The 24,812-nt window shown below is 45.0% G+C and overlaps 2 protein-coding genes across 7 annotated transcripts in view; both read left to right on the top strand.

Moving 5' to 3' along the window:
* Positions 1-21: 21 nt before the first annotated feature.
* HDAC3 (histone deacetylase 3) lies at positions 22-13,416 on the top strand. Its single transcript, XM_006062657.4, has 15 exons — positions 22-182; positions 290-372; positions 1,687-1,829; positions 4,136-4,217; positions 4,348-4,404; positions 4,530-4,585; positions 4,973-5,106; positions 5,594-5,674; positions 6,055-6,128; positions 6,285-6,349; positions 7,658-7,747; positions 7,874-7,932; positions 8,199-8,278; positions 8,585-8,742; positions 12,759-13,416. Exons 1-15 carry the CDS (start codon positions 128-130, stop codon positions 12,826-12,828), a joined length of 1,287 nt encoding a protein of 428 aa, XP_006062719.1. The 5' UTR covers positions 22-127; the 3' UTR covers positions 12,829-13,416.
* A 1,942-nt stretch (positions 13,417-15,358) lies between these two features.
* Positions 15,359-24,812, top strand: part of DIAPH1 (diaphanous related formin 1) — a 110,743-nt gene continuing 101,289 nt past the window's right edge. For 2 of the 6 annotated variants that reach the window (XM_045166573.1, XM_006062670.4), the window contains exon 1: positions 15,369-15,672. In XM_045166573.1, coding sequence (XP_045022508.1) covers positions 15,556-15,672 — 117 coding nt within the window. In that variant the 5' untranslated portion in view covers positions 15,369-15,555. Of the gene's footprint in view, positions 15,673-24,812 lie in introns of all 6 variants that reach the window. The other 4 variants (XM_044947559.2, XM_044947561.2, XM_044947560.2 and 1 more) reach the window with 4 other exon arrangements.

The raw sequence follows: 24,812 nt of genomic DNA on the forward strand, positions 1-24,812 counted from the left end.
GGGGAGTCGGGCTTGGGTTTCCTGGTTCCGCAGAGGCAGGCAGCGTGCTTACGCAGCACGCAAGGCCGGGGGTGGGGCAGGCGGCCAGGCTGGCGGCGGAGGCGCGGGGCCTGGTCCCGCCGGCACCATGGCCAAGACTGTGGCCTATTTCTACGACCCCGACGTGGGCAACTTCCACTACGGTGAGGGAGTAACATTGCACGCGAGGGATTTCGGGACGCGGAGGTTTCGAAGCCGGGCCTACAACTCCAGGGATGGGTACTGACGAACTCTCTTCTCCCACCCCCAGGGGCTGGTCACCCTATGAAGCCCCATCGCTTGGCATTGACTCATAGTCTGGTCCTGCACTACGGCCTCTATAAGAAGATGATCGTGAGTCTCACGGCTTCTGCTGGGGATTGAGGGTGGGGACGATCTGCGGCCTTAGGGATAGGTAGGCTGCACTGAATGCATCAATAGTGACCCACCCCTGGCAGGGGGGAGGTGGATAGAAGGAACCAGGAGCACCCCCATATGCAGAGTGTTGGTGGGTGCATCCACTGACTTAATGAAAGTTAGTTTTTAGGTCGGCCACCTTCTGACCTCAAGTGGACCAAACTTTGGCCTACGGTTAGGGTGGAGTGGAGCTGGTTTGCAGACACAGAGTATTTCCCTCCCTTGCATCTTAGGACAGTTCTGTGGCCTCAGAGAAGGGAAAGCGGCTGGCTTTGGATGTGAGGTTTACCCTCATTTCCCACCCCTTTTCCTCTGCCATCTCTCTCCACCGCCAAGCTAGAGTTCTAGGGAGGACTTCGCAGCCCTGTGTGTAAATGTGTATGTGTGTGGAGGACAGTAGGAGGTGTCCTGGATTTTCCCTTTTCAATCTAGAATACCCCCGCCCACACACAGAGTTCCACTTAATTACTACTCATCCCTCCATCTCCCCCTGTATACACATCCTGTCTGTCCCTGGCTTGGAATTTATAACAGTGTGATATGGGATCATAACATACGGCCCTTATGCATTGCAAGGGGAATTAGCCAGTGGTATGAATGTGTCCACTGCTCGCGCTGAGCCACAGACTAGTGAATTGATCATAGAAACGACTGAGGTGATGTTAATGCCTGAATCTCTGACTCTTGAAATTGTTTGCCTATGTGTGCCTATGAGCATTTTCTGGGGAGGGAAAATTTTTTGCTCTTGTCCAATTTATAAAGTGTGTAACCCTCTCAAGACATAATAAATCTCTGGCTTAGCACCTGGGCATCTTGAGTTTTAATTAGAAGGTTGTTGTGTGTCCTATATTATTTGATTCCAAAATTAAGAAGAACTCAGAGGAGAGAGAGGACCGAGTCAGCATCCAGGGGAGATGAGTATGAAGAGAATCAGGAATAGGAGAGCCAGGGAACAGGGCAGATGAAGGGAGTTAAGATTTGAGAAGGGAGAAAAGGCTGGGCTGGAGTTAGGAAGGAAAAGGCAGGCCCAGTGGTCTTTAGAGGGCTTGATCATAAGAAACTCCCAAGCTAATCAGAGTCTCCCTTCTTCATGGACCTTGGTCTCATAGAATAACAAGGATTGGGGGGAGGGGGCGAGGGGACTGCTGTGTGTGGTTTTGGATAGTCCCCAGGGCTGGGCTCATTGTGGTCAGTCTCAGCTGGATGAGTAGGACTGACCCTGCCTGACTTTTCTTGTGTTTCCCTCTCAAGGTCTTCAAGCCATACCAGGCCTCCCAGCATGACATGTGCCGCTTCCACTCTGAGGACTACATTGACTTCCTGCAGAGAGTCAGCCCCACCAATATGCAAGGCTTTACCAAGAGCCTTAATGCCTTCAATGTGGGCGATGACTGGTAAGGGGAGAACTGGGACCTTTGATGCCAGGCACCTTGATGCCAGGCATTTCAGTGAGAATACTCAAGTGAGGTCTTATGGCAGCAGTGGGAAGATATGTAGGGGTGGGGAGGAGGGGATACTTGTCAATGAATCATCATTTACTTGTTTGCTTATTCAACAAATATTGATTGGTTATTGGCTCTAGGCCAGGCCCTGTGCTAAGTGCTAGGGATGCAATGATAAACAAAGCAACACAATTTTAAACCTTATGCTAAGTCCTCTAGAGGAGCGGTACATGACAGACTATGAGAGGGCAGACATGGGAGAATTATCTAGCCTGGGCTGGGGCGGGTCAGTGGCAGCTTCCTAGAGGAAGTAATGAAGATTGGGCTGAGTTCTAAAAAAAGTAGGAAGTAATTAGGTGAAAGATAGTTGGGAGGATGGAGGATGAGGGGAGGAATGGGAAGTAGGGACAACATGCCCTAAGGGTCTGCATCAGGACAGAGTGTGACTTATTTAGGGAACAGAAAAAAGGCCACCCAAAATCTGAAGGGTGATCTGAATTGTGTCTAAAGAGATAGGTAGGGCCTTTAAAAAATAAACAGCCCTATTATGAATTGGGGTTTTTAACTTCTGGAGTAGGGAGAAGTCATTGGAGGGTTTTAAAAAGCAAGAGAGTGTTTAGGTACGACCACGTTTATATTGAGCTTATTTCATATGAGAAGTCAGCTCAGAGTTAGGTCTTGTGGGGAAAAGGTGGCCAACAAAGATAAGCCATGATCCTTGCTTCCATTCTAGTCTGCATCCACTAAAAGAGAGTGGCCACAACAGCTGCCATCTGCTCCATTCATTTTTAAACTTTTTATTTATTAGGGAAAATTTTAAACATTTCTGCAAGTAGAATAGTACAGTGAACCCCCATCTATCCATCACCGAGCTGCAACACTTAGAGCAGATGGCTAATCTTGCTTCAGCTGTGTCCCCGCCCGTTAGGTTATTTTAAAGCTAATTTGAGATGTCACTCCCTTTTGTCTATAAATATGTTACTCTATATCTCCAAATGATACTCTTTAAAAAAACACATAGTATCATCACACCTGAAAAATCAACAGTAATTCATATCATCAAATATGCAGTTAGTACTTAAATTTCTCCAATTTTCTCACATTTTTTTCTTTTTTGCAGTTGATTTATTTAAATTAGGATTTAAACAAGGTCCACATATTGTATTTGGTGGCTCCATCTCGTAAGACTTTTAACCCTTAATGTTTCCTTCTCGCCTTTGAATTTATTTATTTATTTTTGCCATGCCTTGGCTTGCAGGACCTTAGTTCCCTGACCAGGGATCGAACCCAGGCCCCCAGCATTGAAAACATGGAGTCCTAACCACTAGATTGCCAGGGAATTCCTTGAATTTATTTTTTGAAGAAATGAGGCTGTTGATCCTATAGTTTCCTACAATAGCTACAGTTTCTTGAGTAATTTACTCTGCTGTGCTGAGGATTCCTGGTATATCCACTTAATTCTTACACCAACCCTGAGATGTAATAGTCCTTTTCATGATGGTAAGCATTAAGTACATACATTGAAATTTGAGGAGATTTTGATAACTTAGCCTGGACAGTGGCAGTGGCGGGATCAGGTCCAGAGGCTAGGTTTTTAAACACTACACCAATTGGTTTCCCCGAAAGAGCCTACCAATAGAAGCAGCCTCAGCTGGAGGATTGAGGCCGACTCCTTAGGCTGGCACTGAGCGCCTTCCCAACCTTATCCCCACATCTCTGCTGCACAGGGTGTCTTCTCAGAATACCCTTTGTTCTCCAGTCAGCCTCTCCAGGGCCTTCGCAGCCTTCAAGCCACCACAAAGCTTCATGCCATGAAGGCTTTCTTGACCACACCAGCCCCAGAGGTCTGTCCCGCACACACTACCCTGCTCATTGGGTCGTTGAGGCACATGCTGTCTTGGGAGCTTCCTTGTTTTTTTGTGTTATTGCTCCTGCTAGTTTTGAGTTCACTTTATAGGGCTGGGAATGTAAGGTCCACCCTCAGGCCACAGCCTTGGGCCCTGGGAATGCTCTTGGTGCAATTGGCACTACTGTCACTGCGCTTCTCTACTTCCCCTCCAGTGCCTTGAGCAAGTCTCAGTATGTGGTTTGGTCCAAAATATTTGTTGAATAAATTTGCAGATAACTTGGGTACATATGTAGGAGGGGCAGACGGGGTTATTGAAGAAAGGAGACTAAAGGGCTTTGGGCTGGGGAGAAAGGTGAAGGAAGGAAGTGGACAGAGGAAAAAGGGCTCCAACTTGCTCTTCTTCCTGCAGCCCAGTGTTTCCCGGGCTGTTTGAGTTCTGCTCCCGTTACACAGGCGCATCTCTGCAAGGAGCAACCCAGCTGAACAACAAGGTAGCTGTACCCTGAGTCCTGTTTCCCCCTTCCTGTGGGTCCCTGAATCCCAGGCCTTAACCATGATCCTGAGCTCTCAGCTTTGGGGGCGGGCAGGAGAAGGACTATGAGTTGGGTGTTTGTCTTTCAGATCTGTGATATTGCCATTAACTGGGCTGGTGGTCTGCACCACGCCAAGAAGTTTGAGGTGAGTGAGGAGGTAATGGGGCAGACAACAGCTCTGCTAGGGTAGGAGGTCAGGATGGCAGTCGGGGGGCAGCTGGGTGGAGGAATTGTTCCTCTTTGTAATACCACTATACTATCTTACCATAGGCTTCTGGCTTCTGCTATGTTAATGACATTGTGATTGGCATCCTGGAGCTGCTCAAGTAAGTAGCCCGGGAGGAGATGGGGCCACTTACGAGGCTCTTGGCTGAGGTCTGAGACTGTCCTGGCCCTGACCCTGACCTCAAGCCCCACACTAGCTTCTCCCAAGTTCTTGATGCTTTTCTCAGGCTGCCTCTTCCTGTGCTCTGCTGCAGATTCCCCGCTGCCTGCTCACATTTCAGCCTTCTCTGCACATCCCTCTCCTGTCCCTGCCTCCAGGCTGGAGCCCCAGGGTTGCCCTTAGGGAACTGGTAGTATTAGGTTTCAGGTGACTTGGGCCAAAGTAGACTCTTCATAATTTCTGGCCTTGTGTTTGGGAGGAGTGGGTTGGGGGCTTGTCTTCCTGGGGTTCACCTCTGCCTCAGACGCTGGCTTTGCCTTCACCCCAGGTACCACCCTCGGGTGCTCTACATTGATATTGACATCCACCACGGCGATGGGGTTCAGGAAGCCTTCTACCTCACTGACCGAGTCATGACAGTATCTTTCCACAAATATGGAAACTACTTCTTCCCTGGCACAGGTATGGAAATAGGAATGCCTGTCCCCTTCATACTCCTCAGCTCTTACCATGACTGCCTCCTCCACAGGCTCAGGTCTCAGTTCAGTTCAGTTCAGTTCAGTCTCCTCCTTGGAGAAACCTTTCCTGATCACCCTGTTACTCTGTCACATCACTCTGCTTTTTTCTTTTCAAGCACTGATTGCTGTTTGAATTTATTGTGGGGTTTTGTTTTGTTTACTGTCTCCCACCTAATCATGTCTACCTCCCAAGAATATGAGCTTGGTGGGATTTCATTTATTTTGTTAGTTCTTTTTCCTGCTGTATCCCCATACCTAGTTCACAGCTTGGCTCATAGTAGGCCCTCTGAGAGTATCTGCTGAATGAATGCAAGCTGCAAGACTACTGTTTGAGGGAGTATGTGGCGGATGTACATAGATGGAGTGAGAGGACCTCAGAGTACATGGTGGGGTTGAAGCAGCTGGCGCCCCCACCCCCCTGTCCCCCACAGGTGACATGTATGAAGTTGGAGCAGAGAGTGGCCGCTACTACTGCCTCAACGTACCCCTGCGGGACGGCATTGATGATCAGAGTACGTACTAATGTCTTCTTCCTGCTCACTAGGCTCCTTCTCTCTCTCCCTCCTTGAGTTAACCTCTTCTGCCTGGTATTGTCTACTGTTGGGCCAGGTGTCCTTCAGGATGAATGGCCTTCAGAGGGACCATGAACTCCCCGGAAATTGTATGCAACATATTGTGTGTATGTGCATTTTTCTGGGAAAAAGGTCATTAGCTTCCATCAGTCCCTCCAGAAGTCTCATGAACTTCCCCACCCAGAAGTTCGGAACCAATGGTTGTCCCTTTGGGTTGCCCCTTCCCTGGGCTACACGCTCTCTGAACCCCCTTTTTCCTTTTGTTCCCTGTCTCCCCATCCCCTTGGGGTGCCAGGTGCCCATCTTTGGCCCTCTCCCAGGTTACAAGCACCTTTTCCAGCCAGTTATCAACCAGGTGGTGGACTTCTACCAACCCACGTGCATTGTGCTCCAGGTAATACTGTCCGTGCCTCCTCAGGCACTCAGGCTTGAGGGAAGAGAGCAGGAAAGAGGAGAATATCTAGGCTGGTGGGGGAAGGGAAGTGAAGGACATTGGTGACATTCTGAGTAGTTCTCTTACTGCAGCTACCTGGGGTTTTGATTTTTGCAGTGTGGAGCTGACTCTCTGGGCTGTGATCGATTGGGCTGCTTCAACCTCAGCATTCGAGGACACGGGTGAGAACTGCTCTTCTTCCACTCCTCCAGGTTTTCAAGTGGCCTTGGGCCTCAATCCATGGAACAGGGGTAGCTGGGAAACAGGCCTCACCTCCTTTTGGGACTCAAAAATAGCTACATGTTGTACTTTGAACCAGAAGTATCATCTTGAGCAGTGTTCCCCAGTTGGCAAAATTCACATTAGGTTTTTATTAAGCACCTGTTGTGTTCCAGGCATTGTACTAGGAGATGGGGAAGCAGTCAGGGAACTCCCATGGAGTTTACGGTTCAGCCTAGGAAACAGGCAAAACTATAAGTAAGCAAACAAGATAGGCAGATTGTTATAGATTCTATGGAAGAAAAAGATAGAAAGCTAAGATACGGGATAACAGTGGAGAATCTACTTTAGATACCATGATTTGGAAAGAATTTTCCAAAATTCTGAGCTGAGACCTGGAGCCTAAAAGGAGTGAGCCGTAAGAGGAACAGAGAGTGGTCCATCCCAAGCGGTGAGAAGAGCACATGCAGACACACTGAGACAGGGCAGAGGGGTATCGTGGAGGAGATGAAGTAAAATCAGTCAGGTGGAACACAGCAGGCTGGAGGTGGTTTGAGGTGATGTCTGAGAAGTCGGCAGCATTGGGGTCGTGCAGAGCCTTTAGACCTTGCTAAGGAGTCTGGATTATATTTCAGATGTGTTAGGAAACTGTTGACAGGTTTTAACCAGGGAAGTGACATGATCCAGCTTTCCCTGTCAGTTCAGTGGTTAGGACTCTGCACTTCCACTGCAGGAGGCATGGGCTTGACCCCTAGTTGGGGAAGTAAGATCTCACATGCCTTGTGGCACAGCCAAAAAAAAAAAAAGCCAACTGCTCTGAGTGCTGAATGGAGAAAGGTTTGGGGTGAGGCTGGGCACATAGGAGTGGAAGTGGGAAGACCAGTTAGGGAGCTCTTGGTGTTGTCATAGGGGGCTAAGTTGGAGGAGGTGGCAGTGGAGAGAGGTAGGTGATGTGAGTTATATTTTGGTGGCTAAACTGACAGCACTTGCTGGTACATTGGTGAGACTAGTTGATTAACAGGTGGGGTGCCAGGGTGGGTGCTGAGCAGGACAGAGGTGAGAGTGCACTCTGTTTTAAATTTCACTGAGACACAATGTGCAGACAATAAAGTGCACATATCTCAGGGATATAACTCAATGATTTTCACTACCAAGATCAAGATACAGAACATTTCTAGTTTCCTTGTGCCCCTTTCCAGTTAGTCTCTAGAAGTGTGTTCTCTGGCTTTTGGTAACTTCCTCCACCCCATTACTCTGGTTTCTTTTAACAGGGAATGCGTTGAATATGTCAAGAGCTTCAATATCCCTCTACTGGTGCTAGGTGGTGGTGGCTACACTGTCCGGAATGTTGCCCGCTGCTGGTGAGCATGCCCCCATTTTTCCTCCTCTCCCTTGTACAGTGTGAGCTAGGGGCTCTCCCTGAGAGATGGCCAGCGGACCTTTCAGCCCACTTGCTCAGCCTGCCCTGCTCTGCTGGTTGGTTTCAGGACATATGAGACATCGCTGCTGGTAGAAGAGGCCATTAGTGAAGAGCTTCCCTATAGCGGTAAGGACCATCCCACACATGCAAGGGGGACCATGCCCCCATAGCAAGAAGGCCATTCTCACAAGACCATAGAATGGCCTGGTTTGAAAGTGGGTGGGAAGTTTGACTTTCTCAGAGTTCTGCAGACTAAACCCCTGGGCCCAGAGCGGGGAAAAAGGTTGAGCAGATGTTATATGGGGGTTTTGGATGGAAAGGAAGGAGATAGGCAACTCTTGGGACCTGCCTGTGTCTATGGGAGCCATCATGTCTCCTGCTTTTTCCCCAAGAATACTTCGAGTACTTTGCCCCGGACTTCACGCTCCATCCGGATGTCAGCACCCGCATCGAGAATCAGAATTCACGCCAGGTCAGCAGCTTGGAGAAGCTGAGCACAAGGGTGGAGGAGCCCAGGAAAGGTCCAGGATGTGGGAAATCAGAGAAACCAGGGAAGAGAATCTCAGCCATCACTATCTCTGTTATCAGCTAGGAGGCAGCCCCGGTGAAAGCACAGGCAGTCAGGGTTGGGAGGAGGGACAGTTACCAGCTGGGGGATTCCAACTAAGATGCAAAATGGGACTGCAGCTAGGACTGCAGGGACAAAAGGCAGCTACAAGCATTGACATCCTGGGAGTCACTGGGAGCTGCTCATTGTCTATTCCTCATCCCCAACCAGTATCTGGACCAGATCCGCCAGACAATCTTTGAAAACCTGAAGATGCTGAACCATGCACCTAGCGTCCAGATTCACGATGTGCCGGCAGACCTCCTAACCTACGACAGGACCGATGAGGCTGATGCGGAGGAGAGGGGTCCCGAGGAAAACTACAGCAGGTCTGGAGCAGGGACATAAGAGCAGGGAATTCCAGCAAGCTTTGGGGGAAGTTAAGAGGGAAAAAGTAAGTTAGACAGCATTAGTCTAATTGTCCTCAGTTTACCTTCTTCAGTATACAACCATCCCATACTTTTTTTTTTTTGCCCTGATTTAATGATGTAAGTGACATACATTTATTATAAAACTTTTCAGTTCAGTTCAGTTGCTCAGTTGTGTCTGACTCTTTGTGACCCCATGGACTGCAGCTCACCAGGCCTCCCTGTCCATCACTAACTGCCAGAGTTTACTCAAACTCATGTCCATTGAGTCGGTAATGCCATCCAACCATCTCATCCTCTGTCATCCCCTTTTCCTCCTGCCTTCAATCTTTCCCAGCATCAGGGTCTTTTCCAGTGAGTCAGCTCTTCACATCAGGTGGCCAAAGTATTGGAGTTTCAGCTTCAACATCAGTCCTTCCAATGAATATTCAGGACTGATTTCCTTTAGGATGGACTGGTTGGATCTCCTTGCAGTCCAGGGCACTCTCAAGAGTCTTCTCCAACACCACAGTTCAAAACCATCAATTCTTCTGCGCTCAGCTTTCTTTATAGTCCAGCTGTCACATCCATACATGACTAGTGGAAAAACCGTAGCCTTGACTAGATGGACCTTTGTTGGCAAAGTAATGTCTCTGCTTTTTAATATGCTGTCTAGGTTGGTCATAACTTTTCTTCCAAGGAGTAAGCATCTTTTAATTTCATGGCTGCAGTCACCATCTGCAGTGATTTTGGAGCCCCCCAAAATAAAGTCTCTCACTGTTTTCACTGTTTCCCCATCTATTTGTCATGAAGTGATGGGACCAGATGCCATGATCTAAGTTTTCTGAATGTTGAGCTTTAAGCCAACTTTTTCACTCTCCTCTTTCACTTTCATCAAGAGGCTCTTTAGTTCTTCTTCAATTTCTGCCATCAGGGTGGTGGTGTCATCTGCATATCTGAGGTTATTGATATTTCTCCCAACAATCTTGATTCCAGCTTGTGCTTCCTTCAGCCCAGCGTTTCTCACGATGTACTCTGCATATAAGTAAAATAAGCAGGGTGACAATATATAGCCTTGACGTACTCCTTTCCTGAGTTGGAACCAGTCTGTTGTTCCATGTCCAGTTCTAAGTTTCATGTTCCGTGTCCAGTTCTAAGTCCATGTTCCAGTTTCTGTAGATTACAATTGCAGTGTTCAACATTTATATATAAACACAAGGGCACACATACACTCATTTTCAGTGTTGTGCGGCCTTTTTTTTTTTAAATAAAAGTTGGATCATTCTGTACATGTTCTACAATTTCCAAGTTTTTTTTTACCAGTGTATCTTTCTGTGCCAATATATATAAAAATCTGCTTCATTATTTAATTAGTTGTATAATATTCCATTGTGTGGACATAGCATAATTTAACCAAGTGCCATTGACAGACATTTACATTATTTCCTGTTTTTTTTCACTATTACAAAGAATGTAGCAGTGAATCCCCGTAAATATACATCTTTGAGTGCTTGAATGGGTTAGATTCCTGGACTTGTTGTTGCTAGGTCAAAGGCTGTGTGCAGTAAAGTTTTTTTTTATTTGTTGCCAAACTGCCTTCCAGACAGTCTATAACAGTTTATATTCTTGCCAGCATTTTACTAACTCCTTCCAGATTCCAAGCTGGACAGGTCACTGTACATATACTGCTGTTGTAAGGCCCTTAGATTTCTTTCCTCTGTTAATTTTTTCAGGTGTGATAGTTGTATTGTGTGTATGTGTGTTTTTCTAAATATCTTTACCTTCCTGAGATACATATTAAAATATTTACAGATGCACTGAATTAGGGGAAAAAACAACCAGAATAGACTTAAAAAAACCACAAAAGCTGAAACAAGCTTTTCTGAAAAATGAAGGAAAAAGACAAGAGAACCCAGAAGTGCAGAAACAGATGCATTTAATAGAGAACAGATTTCCTTATGTGACTGGGGATAACCACAGCTGGATGTTTGCAGGACACCTGGTCCTGCTCCCACGCACTGTTAAGAAGTCTGAGTCGACTCTGCTGCAGAGTCTGATGGGCTTCTCAGTCCTTTCCAGAATTTTCTCTCTGTCTTAAGAGTTCATACTTCCAGATCTCTCCGCTGGACCTGGGCTTTACAGCTTAGACTCTTGGGACCACTCCAACCCTTCTCCTCCATGTGCACCCCTTCATTTCCTCTCTTGGTTGAGGATGTATCTGAATATCTGGCCTCAGGGATCATTTTTGACCCCTCATCTCCATCTCAGCTTCTCCAGGTCTCTGAGGCTTGACTTCTGGAAATTGATCTTCTTAAAAATCTGTTTTTCAGTTTCTTCCTTTTGGAAAAGTTTGTTTTTTTCATCTGTGATTCCAGGCTGGTATCTGGGCCTTGTCTTTGCATTATACAGCCTGTTCTCAACAGCCAGCAGAAGCCTCTGGCCTCTTCCTGTCCTAAGCCCTGTTACTGTTGGACTACCCACTGAGTTCCTTATCTTTGATGCTTGTAGCATATCAGCTATATAGGATATGATATTTATATTAAATTATACATGATACAATGCCATCAAGTCTTCATTCTCTTGCCATCCGACAACCCTGAGAGGTGCTATTCTTAAATTAACAGAAGAGGAATCTAAGGTTCAGAGAGGTTAAGTAGCTTTCCAAAGTTCTCACAGCTAGTTAAATACCAGGGCTGAGATTCAAACCCGAGTCTCTGACTCCTCACCTTTTACCCTTGCACACTTAGAGGTAACTGAGACTCTGCTCTCCAGGCAGAGGGAGTCTTTCCTGATTTTGTTCCCCACTTCTCTTTGATGACTTTCTCCCTTCTTTCACAGTTAACAGCTGTGGGCAAGATAACTTAGTTATTCATATTCTCCCAGAGAATAGTTTTCCAAAAAGACATCAGAATTGGGTACATATCGGGCCTTGTATCGCTTTCATATCCCTTCACCCACTACATACAGGTGTACAGTATGTCATTCCTCTCCTTGGAGAAGGCTATGGCACCCCACTCCAGTACTCTTGCCTGGAAAATCCCATGGACGAAGGAGCCTGGTAGGCTGCAGTCCATGGGGTCGCTAGGAGTCGGACACGACTGAGTGACTTCCCTTTCACTTTTCACTTTCATGCACTGGAGAAGGAAATGGCAACCCACTCCAGTGTCCTTGCCTGGAGAATCCCAGGGACGGGGGAGCCTAGTGGGCTGCCGTCTATGGGGTCACACACAGTCAGACACGACTGAAGTGACTTAGCAGCAGCGGCAGCAGCAGCAACTCCTCTACTAAAAGTGCTCCTTTCTATTGCGCTTAGAAGAAAGTCCAAATTTCTGACAATGACTTTAAAAGGCCCTGCATACTGGCCCTTACCCTCGTCCCTGGTCTCATTTCTAATGACTCTCTTCCTTATAGCTGTCTTGACCTCCTTCTCTCACTTCTCTCACCTGTCTTCTTTATAACCTTATAACTTCTGTACTTGGTTTTCTTACAGCTTGAAGTGGTCTTCCTGAGATATTTGCCTGTCCAGCTTCTTAGTCTTCAGGTCTTACCTTGTCAGAACAACTGTTCCTAATAATCCTGTCTGAAATTTTACCCTTTTCCTCTCATAACTCTTAGTCACGTCCCTTTATTTCATTTTATTCATAGTGCTTTCCACCATCTGAAATTACCGTGTTTTTGTTTTTACTCTGTTAGTTATTGTCAGCCTCATTTATTAGGTAAGTTTTTTGAGGATAGGCAGAAATGTCATCTGGTTTATTCTCTCCTGTCTCGCTAAGGCTTATGACAGTGTCTGGCACAGAGTAGTCTGTCAGGAAATGTTTATTGACTATGTGAGTGGATGAATGAATAGCAAGCAGTCTCTACCAACAGAAGGAGAGGAGTGGTTCCCTGACAGTGGGGGCCTAAGAAGTGGCTCCAGACAGGGTGCCTACGTGGGAGAAGACGGAACTTGGAGAGTGGGAGCCTGACCTCTCTTTCTCTCTTCCCTTGCTTTGTAGGCCAGAGGCGCCCAATGAATTCTATGATGGAGATCATGACAATGACAAGGAAAGCGACGTGGAGATTTAAGAGGAGCTGGGCTTGCTATGTCCCCAGGAATTCCTTTTTATCTCTTGGTTGGGTGGGAGGGAAAAAGTGTGGTTTTCCCACCCCTGGTCAGGTTACTTTCAGAGCTTTTACCAACCCTGGGGGAGGGTTTGGAGACCACATCTGGTTCTTGAATCAACTGTCCCCTTTCTTCTCTCCCTCAAGGCCTGAGAATGGTACCTATTAAGGATTGAATAGGGACAAGGATATCCATCTCTAGGACAGCCTGGGCCTGGGCCTGGGCCCTGGAGGCCAGTCCTAGCCCTTTTGGCTCACTTATTCCTTCCCTACTTCCCTCCAATCCGGAGACTTTAGGAGTGAAGGGGCAGACAGGAGTAAGGTTGCCTTTGACCTCCTCCTCTCCTGGGTTCTCCTACTACAGGCCTTGCTTCCAGTGCAGGTGAAGAGTAAAGGATTTTAGGGGGCTCTGGCTCCTTAACATCCTAACCCAGATGATGGGAAGTACGGTTTTGAGATGGGGGAGGATGTGAAATGTCTTGTTCTGACTTTTGGTTTTATGTCCATTTTACCACTCTTTTTACCCAATAAACTAAGTTGGTATTTTTTGTACCTTTTGCCTTTCTAGGAGTATTCTTTTTACTAGCTGCGTGTGTATGAAGAGAGGAAATGGGATGATGATGTATATAGTAAAAATCATAGTTAACATAGTTAACACTTACATTAGTACCAGTGCATATGGATTTTACATGGATTATCTTACTCATATATAGGGCATTAATAGAGCATTTTAATTAAGAGTTAGACAAACCTGGGAAGATTAGTAGCTTAAGAGAGGGAATAGAGGATGACTTCAGGTTTTTAGTCCTGGTGTTTGGATTGGTGATGCTAGTTAAGATACACTGAGGAAACATGTCAGGTACTTAACACAGTGCCTGATATAAGCAGTTGCTCATTATCTTCATTGTTTATGTGAAGAATGATGCTGGATACTATAGTAGCCACAAATTTGGACTCTTCCCTGGAGTTTACAGTCCAGTAGGAAGGGAGAGAAATGCTTTAGTAGATGTAGACAATGGTATGGGAAAGAAGAGTGATACCTGGATCACTCCTTCCATGCTTTGATCCTGTCTGTTTCTCAACACTCTAGCTTAGAAAGTAAGTAGCTGTTTGGGACTGTTTTGAACAAATTGAGTTTGAAGTGTGGGCTGGGCAGTCCTATGCAACTTTCCATCAGGCATTTAGAAAGTGCAAGGTAAAAGCTGAAGGTCAGATTTAGGAGCCAGCCATTTTGGCAGACTCCTTGTAACATACCACACCCTAGATTGAGCGCTGGCAGCTCCCTAGTGAGTCACTGGCTGTCCTCCAGGAACATGCAGTTGAAGTCTTTTGCTGGTTGTGAGCACGATAATTAAGTCCAGAGTTTGAAGGCCTACTGGGTGCCACATGCTTTTCACACAAAGGACCAGATGTAGTGGGGTGAATAGGGGAAATTGGTGAGGGAAGAATCAAGATAGTAGAGCAAAGAACACACTTTTGGAGAATGCCTGTTCTTTTCACTCAGGTTTATGTTAATTCAGTTGAGTTCAGTCGCTCAGTCATGTCCAACTCTTTGAGACCCCATGGACTACAGCACGCCAGGCTTCCCTGTCCATCACCAACTCCCAGAGCCTACTCAAACTCACGTTAATTGAGTTGGTAATGCCATCCAACCATCTCATCCTCTGTCATCCCCTTCTTCTGCCTTCAGTTTTTCCCAGCATCAGGGTCTTTTCCAGTTAGTCAGTTCTTCATGTCAGTAGGGAATGCTCTTTAAACACAGGGCTTGGCAATCAGACGAACCTGGGTTTAGTTTTTTTTGTCAATTATGCGTCCTTGGGCAAGTCACTTCAATTGTCAAATTTCCTGTCCTTAAAATGGTGAGACTAGTGGAATCTGTCACATGCCATTGTGGAGATTCAGTAAGAAAATACAGGTCGTATTTTTGCTAAGGGTCTGGCATAGAACAAGTGTATGGTAAATGGTTAACTATTATTAAGTTTCAGGCACAGCAGTGGCAATAACTAGTTTTCCCAGATTAGGAACATGGAACGTAGTAGACCTGGGATTTAGAACTAGGTAACTGAACTCCAGAGCTAGTAGAGTTTGCTCTAGCACTGGCCCTGAACCAAGCTCTGTTCTTGGCACATAAATGGTAGCTATCACTTTAGTTTTTCGTGTGCTCCATGGGTATTGAACACATAAAAACTATTATCCTGGAAAGCCTGGCACTAAATTTTCTGCCAGGATAAGTCTCTCTCATACAATTTTTTTGGTTCATAATAATATCACACTCTGGGGTGTGAGAGGGTCCAGGCTTCACAGCCACGTGGGCACTGCGTGGGAGCAGGGAGGCCTGCGCCACTCCAACCGGCAGGCGGCGCTGTCCCAGAGAGACCGCCCACTCACCACCCCCCACGTGAGTCCAAATGGTTAGGCCCGCCAGGCAGGTAGTGCGCTTCCGCGGCTTTCCTCCACCCTCTCCCTTCCCTCGTTGGTAGGGGCTGCGGGTCCGGGCGGAAGTGGGGCAGGCAGGCGGGAGCAAGGCGTCGCCGTTGTATATTCATGAGGCGCGCGCAGCCCGGCATGCTAATGAGGCGGGGCGCGGCGGCGAACTGAGAAGCTGCTGGGCGGCGGCGGCGGCAGCGGCGGGCTTGGAGCTGCGGGCGGGAGCGGCGTGGGCGTGGGGTCACTAGCAACGCAAACCTGGACATGGAGCCGCCCGGCGGGGGCCTGGGACCCGGCCGGGGGACCCGGGACAAGAAGAAGGGCCGGAACCCGGACGAGCTGCCTTCGGCAGGCGGCGACGGCGGCAAATCCAAGAAATTTGTGAGTGTCTCTCCCACCTGGTTCCCTCAGGCTGGCCCCTTAACTGCCCTCAGGACCCCAGAGACCCCCCGCAGCTGGCCCTAGGGGTGCACGCCCGTTTCTAGGGAGCCGCCCCCGCGCCTCCCTTCCTCGTTTTGCTCGATGCTGGGCTCCGAAGCCGACCTCTGACCGCTGTGGGACCTCGGGGATCCCCGGAGTCCCACCCGGCTCTTGCCCTGGCAACCTCGGGGCTTTCTTCACCCCCCTTCTTCCCGCCCTCATGTTCTGCCCTTACCCCGCGTAGCCCTGCACAGTCTCAGCCCTATCTCTTCCCTCTCAGCCCCACTTCCTTTCTTCTTCCTCCGTTACCCGAACACGCCTTCTCTATCTCTAGCCTCAGTGCTTTTCTGGGTCCATTTTCTCTTATTACCCTTCCCCCCCTTTTTGGTATCTTCTTATTTGCTTCTCCAAAGGTCACTTCCTTCCCCAAGCTTGATCCCTTTCACCTGCTAACTTTGCTCCCGCCCAGTCCCCTCTCTGGGCCCTCAGCCCGGTGTCACCTGATAATCCTTCCCCTCAGGAATGTTACCTGACTTGGGCCCTACCTTCCCTCTTCCCTTGGACGTTTGTCCTTGTGACTGCAGAAATGGGTTCCTGCCCAGTTCCAGGTCGTTGGGTATGACGGTAGTTGACTTTCCAGTATTTCCCCATCCAGAGAACCTGTCTCTGCCCTCTTGCTAATCGGGCACTTGTCAGGGGATTGGAACTTCTCTCAAGAGTATGCCCTTCTTGACTTAAGAGTGGTGATCACCCTCCCCCACGGGGAAGAAGTTGGACTAAAAAGGTCCAGAAGTTTTTGAGTACCTGATTATATTGTCTTCTGTGCATTTTCATGATAATCTCCTCAGCTCTCCCGCTACCTCCTGTGCCCCAAAGGTACTGAGAACCTTTTTCCCAATCTGTTGAAGAGTCAGGCTTTCCTCAGGTGCCAGTTTCTTCCAATCTGAAAGAATATTGGTATTCGTGTAACACCGTGCTTATCTTATTATCTTTGCCCACACTGAATCTTTGTTTTTACTCTCTCCAGGGAAAGATAGGGGGCGCTGTCCAAGATAGGGCGTCTTGGATAACCTTTTCTAACTACTTTTGTAGTCTTCTCTCCCACGTAATTAACTCCGCCGCCCCATTGTCTCTTTCTACTAACCAAATGGTTTCTAACTTTCCCTCTTTCTCTTATCTCCACCCATTAGCATTCTGACGCAACTCCACAAGTTTGGGAAGAAAACTGAGAAAGTGATGAAAACAGGAAGATAATGTTGCTTTGGGACATAGAGGGTTGAGATGTAGAGAGTACTGAACAGATTTAAAATAGTGACTCATCTCTTCCTACCTATTTCCATCAAGACAGGTGCTTCTGGGCTGTCCTTTCCAGTGACTGTAGGCTGTCAAGTCAGTGCCTGTTTTTATCTGGTGACTGTCTTTTTTTCCCCCAGAAATGTGGGTTTAATAGTAGTGACAGCCTTCCCTCACGGGTGATCAAAGCAACGTTCTCCTAGGTTTCTTTAGGATAAGCATGACACTCTAGGCAGGGAGCTTTCCTGCTAAGTCTTAAGCTTTAGGGCCCGTGTATCTTCTATTTCTGTATCCTTTTGTTTTGCTTTTGTTTCCATGGGTACTTTTTGACCTTATTCACCCGAATTCCAGCTATTTTTGCTGATTTATAGTGACCTTTGTGACTTGTAAATGTTTTTCAAGTTCTAAATGGAATTTTATGTGTGCTTGTTTTATCTAACAAGAGTTTCACTAATTTGTGAATTCTGCTAAGTATTTGGGGCTGAAAGGTGAGATACCTGAGGAAATTCAACTTCTTTTCACCTGTTTCTTGGAATGTCCATGGAGTTTTGTGTATGCTGAGTGGATTTGGCTCAGAGTTGGTATTTGCTTTAGGGAGGGTGAAGCTGAACCAAGTTCTCTTTTTCTTTCGAGGTGTTTTTCTTAACTCTTAATCTGCTGAATTTTTAGAAAATACGTACACACACAGGTAGTGAGAATTGCATTCCTGGCTGAGGGATTGGTAGGTTTCCAGGAAAGTAGTGCTGTTTTAACCCCTTTATTCCCAACTGTACCTTACCTCAAGGCTTTACCATAGTCTGTCTTTCTCATTGCTTTTTATGTAAGAACTGTGTGGAAATGAGAGCTTAGGAGGAGCGTTGCAATCCACTTCTCTTTGTGTCTGTGTATGTATATGGGGGTGGTAGAGTGGGCGAGATTGCTGGTTTGCATTTGTTACCCATGGCTTAGTTTTCTTGAACTGTAGGCTAAAAGTGAAGTCAGAGGTTTCGCCTACTCCACCTTTTCTAGTGTGTGTCCTCGGGAACTCCATTAAGAATACATTTTATAACACTGCACTCGTTTGAACTGAGTGTGCCTGAAGATTATTTGTTTGCATCTGAAGAGTTACTAATCCCTTTAGCTGCTGTATACCTTTCCAAGCTTATGCGGGTTCTAAGTGCAGATCAACTGATGAGAATACAGAACTCACAAGTTACCAAAAGTTTGCTCTTTACTCTCTGAGGTAGCTTGTGTGGAAAGGACACAAGGAGCCTAAGTTGAAAAAGTGGTGAGGATCATCTTTTTAAAACATGTGGTTGTTTGAGATGCAAACGTGTGTGGTGAAGCCAGGCTGTCTGGTGTTCCATTCCTTGGTTCTTCAGTCTGTCTCTGGGCCATGAGCTTATCCCTCGTCCAGCATTATTTCAGTTCCTTCTGGAAGCCCTTAAGACAAAGGAAGATAAAAATGCTAAATGAACAGAGTGTTTTCTTACTTTTTAGCAGTGATGAGCGTGGGTGTCAGATAGACTGATTTCTGAAATATGTGTAAGGAGAGTAAGTATAACCAGGATGTTAGGAGGCTGCAAAGCTTTTCTGCATTTTGTAGACTGCATGTCTTCTCATACAATCAAGAATTGATCTGTTTTAAGAAAGACTATTGCATCTTGATTCAGCTAGGAGCCTAACTTTGTAAAACATGCTTAGTGTGGGATTAGAGACAGTACAAGGTATGTAATTTTTTAAATCTTGTTTATTGTTGCACACCTATGTTAAATTTTTACCATGTTGCAGTTTCCAAAAGCAAAGTGAGAGTGAAAGTTCGTTTAGTTGTAGATCCCTGTCCATCCAAAATGAGAGCAAGGATGAAGGATGCTAGGCAGAATTTTAAACAGATATTAGGAAAGGTGAAGATTATAAAAGAAGTGGAGTTGTTCATGCTTCTTTCCTCATAAAGATACTAACTTTGATCCAAAAGGTTGCTCAAAACTTTATACAGGTCACTTGTGTTTTTTGAAAGTTGATAAACACAGGGATTACCTAGTTTAAAAAGAGGGAGGGGAACCTACAGGAATGTTATTGAGAGTTTGAGATGACAGCATGATACCTTAAAAATTTGCCCTCTGCCTGCCTAGTCTTTAAAGACACAGCCCAAGGATCACTGGATAATGTTACTTTCACTTGTCTCTAAGGAAATCCTCCTTCATAGGAGTGAAACTGAGGGAATGCCTCAGCATTTAAATCTCTTGAGAGAGTTGTTAAATGTTGGGATATTTTTATAAAAAGAGTTGAAACTTTTATGACCTGTAAATTGTTTTAAATTGTTGTAAATTTATTTTTAAAAGCTAAGAAAATAGTAACAAGTGAAGAATGATTTAACTTTGTTGATGGGCATACAGGTCAGAATAGACTAATCGTATTCCTTGCATGGTAAAATCACCTTTTGTTACCCCTGGGGTGCTCAGTGTATTTTGTAAATGGATTGCCAGGTTATTCTTGGAGAGTATTATATTTTCAGTGAAATGTAATAGAGGCTTAAAAGATAAGGTGCGAATTAGAAGAACAGGTTAAAAGCATGTTTATTAACAAGAAATATTCGGTATTGTAGAGAAACAAAGTTTGTACATGCAGGTGGTGTTTTCTCTCATTTTGTGTCTCAGTTGAAATCATTCATGACTACCAAAAACATCCCAGTATTCAAACAAACCTTGTGTTTTTCTTTATTGTGTTGAACCTTCTATTCTTTATCACTTTTATTTGAAAGCAGTAGGGAAAAAAATCACCTCTTGCTAACCAGCAGAGCACCATTGATTGGTTGTCCCTGATTAGGGTTAGGTGAGACCATGCCAACCCTCTCTCCCTGCCCTGCTGTCTGTCATTCCCTCCCTCTTTGTTTTTTAATATTGCCCAGCTGCTATAAGAACTGATTCTAGTCCTTTGGATAGCCAGGCCTTTGGGGAATCAGTAGTAGTAAAAGATGTTGATGCTAAAATTTCTTAAAACTTCAAAGCTAAAATTGAAAAGTAAAGAATATTTTAATCACTATGAACATATCTTGTTATCTACCTGCTTTTTTTTTTTTTTAACAATTTTTCCTTTTTTTCCAAACAATTTTTCTAATCGAAGAACTCTTTTAAGAGAGTAAAGTTACTGAAGGAAAAGGGAAACTGAGACCAGTATTTTAAGGAATTTTACCACTGATTACAGGATAACTCTGGGTGAATCATTGTTCTTTGAACTTTGAGATTCTTACTTCATTCATTATTAAAGCTTGCTATGAATGGTAGTCTTAAAATTTTAGAGTTGGAAGGGACTTTAAATGTCATCAAGCCCAAACACCCACTCAGTGCAGCAGCAATCCCTTCTTACAGTTGTAGGTTGAAAATTGAATAAATAACTGGAGGAGGAAAAAAGCATAGATTTTTGGATTCTACATTTCCTTTAGTAAATTTCAGGATCTTGGAAGAAAAGTGATCATGTAAAAGGAAGAGATATGCTAGAAACTCTGAGACTGAGAGAGAAAAGATTGAAGAAAGTGACTCTGTTGCATAGTTCTGTGACAATTAGGGAGTATCAATTTGTCCTTTAAATAGTTGCTTAAATTTCTTCCCTCCAAGAAGGGGGATGAGATGGATAAGGGGACACAAGAAAGAATTGTCATAATGAACTGAACTAAGAGAAACACGTTGCATTCGTGTGTGGAAGCAATGTTATATGGAAGATGGGAAATTTTATCCTTGGTTGTGATTATAAGTAGTCTTTAGGCAGTAGCTGCTTTGGCATTTTGTCAGGGTAGCAGATACAGGTAGAGTTTATGGTGTCCTAGGTGATTTTTCTAGGTTTCTGATTGTGACTTATTCCCTGTTTTAGGAGTAATACTGTTTGAAAGCAATAGGATTTTCATTTTCTTTTAAGACTTAGCATACTTTAAGGATCCAGCAGAGATTGATGTATAAACTGTCTTTGATCCTAAAGGTTACAGAAAACCAAGGTAGTAGGCTTATATCTCAGATATAGCTGCCTTTTTAAAAATATGTTAGAACTCAAGGTTCAAGTAAAAAGATAGCCCTCATTTTTTTTTCCCTCTCCCTAGAGTAGCTCATACTTTATTCGGGGTCTTCACCTTTCTGGCTGTTAACCCTAACCATCTTTTTTTATTGGTGTATAATTAACATATAATAAACTACATATATTTAGTGCACAATTTGTGAAGCTATTACCATAGTCAAGATGACGAATATATTCTACACCCTCAACAGTTCCTTCTGCCTCATTGTAATTTCTTCTTCTCACCCCTCCTTGTGCCCCAGTGCTCAGGTAACTAACCACTGATTTGCTTTCTTTAACTGTAGATTGTATTTTCTAGGAGCTTATATAAATGGCATTATACACAATATGAACCCTTTCTTTTGGCTTCTTTCAGCATAATGTATTTATGTTAGCTATATTAATAGCTCATTCTTATTTTTTTATTGCAGAGTAGTATTACATTGTATGGGTTTACCGTAATTTATTTTTTTATAATTTTATTTATTTATTTTGGCTGTGCTGGGTCTTCGTTGCTGCCCAGGCTTCTCTTTAGTTGTGGTGCACAGGTTTCTCATTGTGGTGCCTTCTCTTGTTGCACAGCATGGGATCCAGGGTACTCGGGCTTCCGTAGTTGCGGCATCTGGGCTCAATAGTTGTAGCTGCCAGGCTCCAGAGCACAACCTCAGTAGTTGTGGTGCACTGGCTTAGTTGCTCCGCCGAATGTGGGATCTTCCTGTATCAGAGATCGAACCTGTGTCTCCTGCATTGGCAGGCAGCTTCTCTACCACTGAGCTACCAGGGAAGCCCCTACTATAATTTATTTATTTACTGTATAGACATTTGAATTGTTTCCAGTTTTGGAGCTTTGTTGTTTGGATTGTTTCCTGTTTTGGTTCTGTATTGTTTTGCTGGGAACATTCATGTACAAGTTTTTGTCTGGGCATACGCCTTTATTTTTCTTTGTAAATACCTAGGAGTGGAATGACTTGGAGAAGGCGATGGCACCCCACTCCAGTACTCTTGCCTGGAAAATCCCATGGATGGAGGAGCCTATTGGGCTACAGTCCATGGGGTCGCTAAGAGTAGGACACTACTGAGGAACTTCACTTTCACTTTACACTTTCATGCATTGGAGAAGGAAATGGCAACCCACTCCAGTGTTCTTGCCTGGAGAATCCCAGGGATGGGGGAGCCTGGTGGGCTGCTGTCTATGGGGTGCACAGAATCACACAACTGAAGCAACTTAGCAGCAGCAGCAGCAGCAGGAGTAGAATGACTAGGCTATATGATTCGGCTATGATTAACTTTCCAAGAAATTGCCAAACTATTTTCCAAAATGGTTGTACCATTTTACAGTTTCACAAGCAGTGTATGGGTTCTGGTTCCTTGTCAGCTCTTCATATGATCAATCTTAAATTTTAGCCATTCTAGTGAGTGTGTGAGAGCTTCCCAGGTGACTCGGTGGTAAAGAATCTGCCTGCCAGTACTGGATATGTGTGTTCCATCCCTGGGTTGGAAAGATACCCTGAAGGAAGAAATGGCAACCCACTCCAGTATTCTTGCCTGGAGAATTCCATGGACGTAGGAGCCTGGCAGGCTGCAGTCCATGGGGTCACAAGGAGTCTGACGCACAGAGCTATCATGTACACCTGCACAGTGGGTATATATAGTGTGAACACAGAATTTGTCTGCCATTTCAGTAAGCAAAGGATGTTGTGGCCATAAAGCCATCAGCCACCGTCGGAGTCACTGATGCTGTACCCTGAGGGGAATTCAGGAAGGAGAAAAACAGGTTGCCAGCCACCAAGCCATCAGTCACTGTAGCTGTCCTGACAGTGCACCCTGAGTGGAATTCAGGATGGAGAGAAATAGGATACTGGCCTTAGGTAGTTAAGATGTGTATCAGAGGAATGATTCAGTAAGCCCATACACTTCCATCTTCCCATATACAAAAAAGTGCTCAAATCATTAACTTGAGATAATCTGTTTTGTGATTAGCAGTAATCTTTTAATGTGCAACCTCATGTTGTTTTTTTTTCCAGCAAAAATTCCTACATATCCCGGTTCCTTTTTTACATCTTTGGAATAGTCCTTCAGAGCTATCTGAGAGACTGCCATCCCAGGCTGTAGTCCTCAGTAAGGCCTTTGAATAAAACATACATTTCAGCTTTTAGGTTGTGTGTTTGTTTTTTTCAGTCAACAAATGTTATCTCAGTGTGGCTTTTTTTTATGGCTGCACCAGGTTTTCATTGCTATGAGCAGGGGCTATGCTGCTGTGCGTGGGCTTCTTGCTGTGGTGGCTTCTCTCGTTGCGGAGCATGAACTCTTGGCATGTGGGCTCAGTAGCTGCGTTTCAGGGGCTCCAGTAATTTTGGCACATGGATTAGTTGCTCTGAGGCATGCGGAATCTTCCCTGACCAGGGATTGAACACCTGTCCCCTGCACTGGCAGGTGGATTCTTTACCACTGGATCCCCAGGGAAGTCCTCAGTGTGGCTTTAGTTTACATTTCTTTAATGATGTTTATGGAGGAGCCTGGTGGGCTGCAGTCCATGGGGTCGCTAAGAGTCGGGCACGACTGAGCGACTTCACTTTCACTTTTCACTTTCATGCATTGGAGAAGGAAATGGCAACCCACTCCAGTGTTCTTGCCTGGAGAATCCCAGGGACGGGGGAGCCTGGTGGGCTGCTGTCTATGGGGTCGCACAGAGTCGGACACGACTGAAGCGACTTCGCAGCAGCAGCAGTAGCAGCAGCATCTTTTCATGTGTTTCCTTGCTCTCTGTATATCTTCCTTGAAGTATCTGTTCAAAAATTTTGCCCACTTAAAACTTTTTATTACAGTCTAAATACAAGTCCTTTGTTGGATATATTCCTCCTGTTACTTGCCTTTTCACTTTCTTAACAGTATATTTTGAAAAACAAAAATGTTTAGTTTTGATGAAGACCAATTAATTTTTTCTTTTTAAATTACTTTTTATTGGAGTACAGTTGCTTTACAGTGTTGTTTAGTTTCTGCTGTACAGCAAAATGAATCAGCCATACATATAATGCATCCCCTCCTTTTTGGACTGAAGTCCAATTAATTATTTTTGCTTTTTGTATCATATTTCAAAAATCTTTGCTAAAATCACAGTCACTAAGGTATTTTTCCTAAAAGTTTTAAAGATTTAACTCAAATTCTCCTCTTATCACTGTGGAAATATGAGTTATATTCCACATGTTTTCTTTGGGGTGTAAATTTTCACCTGTAGACAAGACAGACCATTTCCAATTCTTTTAGGATTGCGGACCTTTGAGATTCTATTTATCCTGAAAGCATTTGCATTTCTTATGTGGTATTAGAAACCTTTTGTTTTCCTGTACTCAGTGTGTTACAGGTTGTATAATGCCAATCTTCCTATCTATAAATCTTAATGATTGTTCAGCATCTTTATAGATAGGAAGATTACTTCACTGCAGACCGGAAGGAGAGGGAGTAATAATAACAGTAAGAGTAACAATAATAATAGCACTTGTCTGTTATACTTACTTGGCCCTAGTGCTGCCCTGAAGAGCTCTAGACTCATTATCTCATTGATCTACATCAACCTCATAAAGTAGGTACTGTTGTTATTCCCACTTTATAGGTAATTAAACTGAAACTCAATGTGATCAAGCAACTTGCTTTAGGTCATAGAACTGGAATTCAAAGCTAGGTCTAGCCGATTAAAAAATAAAACACACACACAAAACCATGTTTTTATTTACTGCTTTGTGTTGACAGCTTATAAGTGTCCAGTTTTTTCACTGTGTAGTGTCAAA

The sequence above is a fragment of the Bubalus bubalis genome, chromosome 9, assembly GCF_019923935.1.
Source record: "Bubalus bubalis isolate 160015118507 breed Murrah chromosome 9, NDDB_SH_1, whole genome shotgun sequence".
Classification (NCBI taxonomy): domain Eukaryota; kingdom Metazoa; phylum Chordata; class Mammalia; order Artiodactyla; family Bovidae; genus Bubalus; species Bubalus bubalis.

Bases quoted from the DNA above. Each gene is read 5' to 3' on its own strand.
- HDAC3 (XM_006062657.4), top strand. From the start codon at position 128: ATGGCCAAGACTGTGGCCTATTTCTACGACCCCGACGTGGGCAACTTC. The intron at 5,675-6,054 runs GTACGTACTAAT...GCCCTCTCCCAG, and splicing joins GGACGGCATTGATGATCAGA to GTTACAAGCACCTTTTCCAG. The intron at 8,279-8,584 runs GTCAGCAGCTTG...ATCCCCAACCAG, and splicing joins AGAATCAGAATTCACGCCAG to TATCTGGACCAGATCCGCCA.